The sequence below is a fragment of the Kogia breviceps genome, chromosome 1, assembly GCF_026419965.1.
Source record: "Kogia breviceps isolate mKogBre1 chromosome 1, mKogBre1 haplotype 1, whole genome shotgun sequence".
NCBI classification, from domain to species: Eukaryota; Metazoa; Chordata; class Mammalia; order Artiodactyla; family Physeteridae; genus Kogia; species Kogia breviceps.
In genome coordinates this window covers 136,390,407-136,398,988 of record NC_081310.1, presented here as the reverse complement: position 1 = coordinate 136,398,988, position 8,582 = coordinate 136,390,407, and the positions used below count along the sequence as shown (strand labels likewise).

The 8,582-nt window shown below is 39.7% G+C and overlaps 1 protein-coding gene across 2 annotated transcripts in view; it reads left to right on the top strand.

Annotated features, from left to right (window-relative positions):
- Positions 1-1,270: 1,270 nt before the first annotated feature.
- Positions 1,271-8,582, top strand: part of ACADM (acyl-CoA dehydrogenase medium chain) — a 42,923-nt gene continuing 35,611 nt past the window's right edge. The window contains exon 1 of one of the 2 annotated variants that reach the window (XM_067005673.1): positions 1,271-1,716. In XM_067005673.1, the coding sequence (XP_066861774.1) occupies positions 1,660-1,716 (57 nt within the window). In that variant the 5' untranslated portion in view covers positions 1,271-1,659. Of the gene's footprint in view, positions 1,784-8,582 lie in introns of both variants that reach the window. The other variant, XM_059052628.2, reaches the window with a different exon arrangement.

Below are 8,582 nucleotides of genomic sequence, written 5' to 3'. Positions count from 1 at the left end.
AGGCAATCACTGATATGATCTTAGTTCAAAAACAAACAGCATACAAAAGTCATTTTGCAGACAACCAGGGAAATCTAAATATTAACTGGATATTAACTTAGAGAATAACCATTAATTTTCTTCCACGTGATAAAGGTTTTGTGGTTATGTAGGATAATGTCGTCATAGGAGATACATAGCAAAAATATACAGAGGTGAAGTGCCTTAATGTGTACAGCTTATGGTTCTCACAAAAACAAAAACAACCAACACACACACACACACATATTTGTACATACAAACATATAAATAAAACGTGACATATAATAACAATTTTTAAATTTAGTGATGGGCATATGTGTGATTTTGTATTTTTTGTTCATCTTTTCTGTGTTTAAAATGCTCACAATAAGAAATTGGAAAAAAGAAGTCAAATCCTACCCATCTTTAACAGTCCATTTTGTGTTTTACCTACCTCTTCGAGAGCTTCCTTGCTGATTCCAGGACAAACTGCATTCTCCCTTTACTGAATTTCCCTGGTACTTTTAATTTAGCTCTTAATTAACGTTCTTGTACTCAGTCTGCAATAAATACATCATAAATTTCCAGAAGACAAAGTGGAACGTTCTTGTAGGGGAGTACAATAACAGGATATAGAAGGTAAACACTTGACTTAGAATTAGATTATGGTCAGCCTCTACTAGGCAAGAAAAGTTAAGTTAGTAACAAGATTTAGGGGTGAGTGCTGAGGGCCTATATTAGGGTGGTACAATAAAAATGAAAAGTCCTGGGAATTACAGGAAACATTTATACTCCCGACTTGCACTGACTGGGCTTTTACTAGCTTTCACAAAGAGCCACCAAACCTTGACAGCTTTACAAATCCCCCGGCTTTGAAACACCACAGTTATCTCAGAATTCAGGGTCTAACTGAGAAGGGTGACTTTAAATATAATTCTTCAGGCAGACTGTGACTTCCAATATTCATTCGCTGAGCCAGAAGCTTTAGATAGGTTCACCTTGCACCCTTATTTCTACACACGTGTACAGTAAATAAGTAGCCTTGGGAATATGCCGGAAGATCAAACTTACTTCGTTGATTAAATTCCCTTTGTTTAAATTTTCTTCAACACAGAACATCCTTTAGCTTTGCGTCTAGCGTTTGAGAGTAAAGTATACTTTGAATCGTCAAGGCAGAAATGATTTGGGTTTGATAGGCTTCTCCGGGTTAAAAGTCAAGGTCGAAAGCCAGGGAGACGTCTTTTCGCCAGGCCCCTCACCGCGCCCTCTCACCCAGATTCTCCGCCAGCCGGGTGCCCCGCCAGTTCCCCGCTTGGCGCCAGCAGCCCACCCAGTCCCCGCCTCCCTCGCCGTTGCCGCCCTCCCGGTTCCTTCTCCGCACCGCTGTCAGCCTCAGCTTCCCCTCAAGAGGGCGCATCGTCTAAAATCAAAGGACCAGCGAGAAGCGAAGCCTTTTTAGGGACCACCACTCGCGACTCTTCAGGCACCAAGGCCGCCAAGATGGCGCGGAAGGAGCAGTCGAGGTCTCCTAGCGAGCGAGCGTTCCGCCAACAGCACAAGGAGCCCCGCTTCCGCCTTTCATTTCACTTCCAGTGCCCTACTTCGGAGACCCCGCCCCTGGGCCCCGCCCACACCCTGTAGGGTGGTCGGTGCCAGAACATGGGCGGGGCAAGACGGGTCCAGCGTCCTGCGCGTCGGCGGTCTTGGCACAAGCTGGTAGGTTGGAGACTGAGTAGCCGGACGGAGAGTCAACATGGCAGTGCTGTTTAGGCGAAGCTGCGGGGTGAGAGGAAGAGCAGGCCTCGGCGCGGGTGGGAAATGGAGCTTGTGGTGTTTGGCGAGGGGGACCTGGACCGGAAATAGGTGTGGCGGGGGGGGCGGTGTGGGAAGCGGTGATAAGGAAGGAGTCCGCTTCGGGGCGCCTTAGCCCTCCTTACCCCACCTCTGACAATAACCTGGATTCCGGACCCTGACTTTCACGCCCACCCCCTCTTCTAGTTGTGGGACAGAATGCTTCCTGCGTTTTCACTTTCTTCTATCCCCTCGGCAACTGCCCCCGATACGGGCGGCGTCCACTTTTCAGATAATTGCTTTTCTTTCTCTGGCCCGAGACCCTTCCAAAGGTTTTCCGGAGGAATCCCATCCTATCTCGAAGTAAACCCATCTCAGAATTGGCCGGTGCCTTAGAATTACAACCCTGAACTAACTAACTAACTAGTTTTTGCTGAACTAATATGTCTTGGGGAAAACTCTCTACTGGCTTTCTATCCCCAGCCTAAGAAGAAGGTCATAAAAGTAAATTTCATTCTGCAGTTGATGTATATACTACAACAGCGGTCCCCAACCTTTTTTCGCACAAGGGACCGGTTTCATGGAAGACGAATTTTTTCCATGGGGGTGGGGGGATGGTTCAGGCGGTAATGCGAGCGATGTGGAGCCCAGGTGAAGATTCGCTCGCTAGCCCACCACGCACCTCCAGTTGTGTGTCTTGGTTCCTAACAGGTTGCAGCCCGGTATCCTGCGGCCCCGGGGGTTGGGAACCCCTGTACTACAAAGTGCAGCCTGCCAAGTCACGGGGGAAAGGAAAACGGAGCAGCTGCTCATTAGGATACTTAATAAGTTTAATATGCTTTTGGTTTCGTAATATGGAGGGAGACGCCTCCACGTTGTGTACGTAAAAAAAAGAGGAAAGTAAATCATACAGCAGAATTTTCTTTGAAGCTTGTTTGTATATTCTAGTGTTGTCTCACAGATTTTAAATTGTCTCAGTCACTAGATATATTTTGCTAGCTTTATCATTTATATAGTCACATTTACACACACATTTAAATGCCATTTAAATGTCATTTATAATTAAGAACGTTATGCCCTGTACCAAAATAGTAGCAGATTTAGAATTGAGTAATTCTAATGGATTTTTGCCCAATATTTGTCATTGTTATGCAGGTTAATGGACTCTGAAGGCAGAGATTGGGGGATTTAAAAAATGATTTTAAACTCTGACACCAGAAAAAAAGAGGGATTTCTCAATCTCGCGAAAAAAGGAAATAGAAAAACCTGATCCAGAAAACTTATACCTCTGTATCTGTTCTTTGACACTCCCATAAAACTAAGACTAATTCCTAAGAAATATGCAAAAGTCTTTAATTATATCTGTGCTGTTATTGCAGAGTTAATGCTTGATTAAAGTTGCTGCCTTTTGGAGATTTGGAATTCCATTGTTCTGAGCAGAGAGCTCAAAGTAGTAACCAATGTTTATATATAGCATTACGCTTCCAAGGTATTATCTTATTTTAATCATCTCCTCAATTACCCAGTAAGATTAGCCTCATTTTCCAGGTTTGAAAAGTTAATTAACAGGGCTTTGGGCATTGTTCCCTGGCTGTAGCTACCTTTGTACTTTGTTTTACATAACATGTTTTCTTGAAAAATCATATGTAAACTTTTTGTAAATTATTTTAGATACACTAATAATTCCCTATTTAAAGTCTCTCAGCAGACCATTTTGCCTGTATTGTGAGGTCTAATTTTGTGCAATGCTGTCAAAACACATATTTAGAAGGGTCAAGTTTTTTGGTCTGATTTTTGTTTTTGTTTTTGTTTTATGGAATCTAATAACCAATTCGGATACTTAAATTGAAAGAGCAGTATAGCAAGGTGGGTGATGGCATGAATTCATGATAGTAAACGTTAGAATAATAATCCTGGTTCCTAATAGTAAGTAGAGTGACCTTGGCCAATTTTACTTGACCTTTCTGAGCCTCAGTTTCTACATATGCAAAATAAGAATAAAAATAGTTCCTTAATCTTAGGGTTGACCGAAAGATTCAGTGCATTAATACGTGGAATGTGACTAAAGAAGAATAGGTTTGGTCTATGATGACTGGACAATGAGTATCAGAGAAACCATGTTTTACTTCCAAAATAAAATTAATGAAAATTGCGAAGATGTGAATTTTTGTATTCTACTTTTTTCAAAATTGTAGTATAAAGTATGTATCAGTTTGAAAGGGTTATTTAATTTAAGATATTTGACAGTCTTCATTGTCACTTTATTTATTTATTTATTTTTGCGGTACGCGGGCCTCTCACTGTTGTGGCCTCTCCCGCTGCGGAGCACAGGCTCTGGACACGCAGGCTCAGCGGCCATGGCTCACGGGCCCAGCCTCTCCGCGGCATGTGGGATCTTCCTGGACCGGGGCACGAACCCGTGTCCCCTGCATCGGCAGGCGGACTCTCAACCACTGCTCCACCAGGGAAGCCCCATTGTCAGTTTAAATGTAGATAATTCTGTTTATAAGTTAAAGTTGTCATCTACAAAGTGGACACTTTCTTTTCACAGATTTTGAAAACCATATATTGATATATATTGTTGAGTTTCTCTTTTCTTTCAGTGTCTAGCTTACTAGAATTTAGTTCCATCAAATTCCTTGAAGTGTAAATTGTGTAATTTTGGCTGTCCTTAAACAGTTACTTAGGAATTCCAGTATGATTTCCAGTTTGATAATTTTAATAAATGTGAGTGGTTACTTTTTGTGTACATTGAACTGTTGTGAGTGTAAAAATGGATTGCAAAAGAATAATATCTGCTTATATTTTTTTATATATTTTTTGAAGAGATATGCATGTATTTCAGGTATTAAGACAAGTAGTATATTAATGGTTTAGAATAGGGTTGACAAACTATTTTGTAAAGAGACAATAAATATTTTTGGCTTTGTGGACCATATGGTTCCACAACTCTGCTGTGAAAGCAGCAATAGACAATATGGTATGGCTGTGTTCCAACAGACTTTTATTTACAAAACTGGTGGGTACCATAGTGTGCTTACCCTTGGCTTAGAATATTCTAAGAATACTTACAGACAACAGCAGAAAATATAGAAAATTGTTTTAGGCTAATTTATTTTGTTAAATAAAGTGAGGTATCTTAGAAAATGGGATCCTCCAAGGGGAAGATTCTCAGAGGCATTCCTTGGAGGCTGTCCAGAGAAAGGGTATCAAAGTTGATGGACTAGGCAACTCTTGAACGTATGGTACCATCCTATTGTTGCCCACCCCCCATTCCAACTCCCCAATCACAGATGTTCTAGAACTTATAAGTGAGATTTCTTGAATAGTGGTTGTAAGTCTACCACTAGCCCTGATTGGTATTTCTCTTGGAAACACTCCATGTTAGTATTGCAAATACTACTGCTCAGTTTTAGTTGCATTGCATTTTTTAAAAATTTTATTTATTTATTTTATACACAGCAGGTTCTTATTAGTTATCTGTTTCATACATATTAGTGTATACATGTCAATCCCAATCTCCCAATTCATCCCCCCCTACAACGTTCCCCCCCTTGGTGTCCATACGTTTGTTCTCTACGTGTGTCTCTATTTCTGCCTTGCAAACGGTTCATCTGTACCATTTTTCTAGGTTCTCCATATATGTGTTAATATATGATATTTGTTTTTCTCTTTCTGACTTACTTCACTCTGTATGACAGTGTCTAGGTCCATCCATGGCTCTACAAATGACCCAATTTCATTCCTTTTTATGGCCGAGTAATATTCCATTGTATATATGTACCACATCGTCTTTATCCATTCCTATGTCAGTGAGCATTTAGGTTGCTGGCATTGTAAATAGTGCTGCAGTGAACATTGGGGTGCATGTGTCTATTTGAATTATTGTTTTCTCTGGCTGTGTGCACAGCAGTGGGATTGCTGGGTCATATGGTAATTCTATTTTTAGTTTTTTTAAGGAACCTCCATACTGCTCTCCATAGTGGCTGTATCAATTTGCATTCCCACCAGCAGTGCAAGAGGGTTCCTTTTTCTCCACACCCTCTCCAGCATTTGTTGCTTGTAGATTTTCTAATGATGCCCATTCTAACAGGTGTGAGGTGATACCTCATTGTAGTTTTGATTTGCAATTCTCTAATAATTAGTGATGTTGAGCAGCTTTTCATGTGCCTCTTGGCCATCTGTATGTCTTCTTTGGAGAGATGTCTATTTAGGTCTTCTGCCCATTTTTGGATTGAGTTGATTGTGGGGTTTTTTGTTTGTTTGTTTTTGTGTTTTTTTGCGGTACGCGGGCCTCTCACTGTTGTGGCCTCTCCCATTTTGGAGCACAGGCTCCAGAAACGCAGGCTCAGCGGCCATGGCTCATGGGCCTAGCCGCTCCACAGCATGTGGGATCTTCCCAGACCGGGGCACAAACCCGTGTCCCCTGCATCGGCAGGCGGACTCTCAACCACTGCGCCACCAGGGAAGCCCTGTTTGTTTTTTTAATATTGAGCTGCATGAACTGTTTATATATTTTGGAGATTAATCCTTTGCCTATTGATTCATTTGCAAATATTTTCTCCCATTCTGAGGGTTGTCTTTTTGTCTTGTTTATAGTTTCCTTTGCTGTGCAAAAGCTTTTAAGTTTCATTAGGTCCCATTTGTTTATTTTTGTTTTTATTTCCATTACTGTAGGAGGAGGGTCAAAAAACATCTTGCTGTGATTTATGTCAGAGTGTTCTTCCTATGTTTTCCCCTAAGAGTTTTATAGTGTCCAGTCTTACATTTAGTTCTTTAGTCCATTTTGAGTTTATTTTTGTGTATGGTGTTAGGGTGTGTTCTAATTTCATTCTTCTACATGTAGCTGTCCAGTTTCCCCAGCACCACTTACTGAAGAGACCGTCTTTTCTCCATTGTATATCCTTGCCTCCATTGTCATAGATTAGTTGACCATATTTGTGTGTCTTTATCTCTGGGCTTTCTATCCTGTTCCATTGATCAATATTTCTGTTTCTGTGCCAGTACCATATTGTCTTGATTACTGGAGCTTTGTAGTATAGTCTGAAGTCAGGGAGTCTGATTCCTCCAGCTCCATTTTTTTTCCCTCAAGATTACTTTGGCTATTCGGGGTCTTTTGTGTCTCCATACAAATTTTAAGATTTTTGTTCTAGTTCTGTAAAAAAATGCCATTGGTAATTTGATAGGGATTGTATTGAATCTGTAGATTCCTTTGGATAGTAGAGTTATTTTCACAATATTGATTCTTCCAATCTAAGAACATGGTATATCTCTCCATCTGTTTGCGTCATCTTTGATTTCTTTCATCAGTGTCTTATAGTTTTCTGAGTACAGGTCTTTTGCCTCCTTAGGTAGGTTTATTCTTAGGTATTTTATTCTTTTTGTTGCAATGGTTAATGGGATTCTTTCCTTAATTTCTCTTTCTGATCTTTCATTGTTAGTATATAGGAATGCAAGAGATTTCTGTGCATTAATTTTGTATCCTGCAACTTTACTGAATTCATTGATTAGCTCTAATAGTTTTCTGGTGGCATTTTTAGGATTATCTATTTGTAGTATCGTCATCTGCAAACAGTGATAGTTTTACTTCTTCTTTTCTAATTAATATTCCTTTTATTTCTTTTTCTTCTCTGATTGCTATGGCTAGGACTTCCAAAACTATGTTGAATAAGAGTGGAGAGAGTGGACATCCTTGTCTTTTTCCTGATCTTAGAGGAAATGCTTGCAGTTTTTCACCATTGAGAATGATGTTTGCTGTGGGTTTGTCATATATGGCCTTTATTATGTTGAGGTAGTTTCCCTCTGTGACCACTTTCTGGAGAGTTTTTGTCATAAATGTGTGTTGAATTTTGTCAAAAGCTTTTTCTGCATCTATGGAGATGATCATTTGGTTTTTATTCTTCAGTTTGTTAATATGGTGTATCACATTGATTGATTTGCATATATTGAAGAATCTTTGCATCCCTGGGAAAAATCCCACTGGATCACAGTGTATGATTCTTTTAATGTGTTTTTGGACTCTGTTTGCTAGTATTTTGTTGAGGATTTTTGCATCTATATTCATCAGTGATATTGGTTTGCAATTTTCTTTTTTGTAGTATTTTTGTCTGGTTTTGGTATCAAGGTGATGGTGGCCTCGTAGAGTGAGTTTGGGAGTGTTCCTTCCTCTGCAATTTTGTGGAAGAGTTTGAGAAGGATGGGTGTTAGCTCTTCTCTAAATGTTTGATAGAATTCACCTGTGAAGCCATCTGGGCCTGGACTTTTGTTTGTTGGAAGATTTTTAATCACAGTTTCAATTTCATTAGTTGTGATTGGTCTGTTCTTATTTTCTATTTCTTCCTGGTTCAATCTTAGAAGGTTATACCTTTCTAAGAATTTGTCCATTTCTTCCAGGTTGCCTATTTTATTGGCATAGAGTTTCTTGTAGTAGTCTCTTAGGATGCTTTGTATTACTGCAGTGTCTGTTGTAACTTCTTCTTTTTCATTTCTAATTTTATTGATTTGAGTCCTCTCTCTCCTTTCCTTGATGAGTCTGGTTAATGGTTTATCCGTTTTTTTAATCTTCTCAAAGAACCAGCTTTTAGTTTTATTGATCTTTGGTATTGTTCTCTTTGTTTCTATTTCATTTATTTCTGCTCTGATCTTTATGATTTCTTTCCTTCTACTAAGTTTGGGTTTTGTTTGTTCTACTTTCTCTAGTTTCTTTAGGTGTAAGGTTAGATTGTTTATTTGAAATTTTTCTTGTTTCTTGAGGTAGGATTGTATTGCTATAAACTTCCCTCTTAGAACTG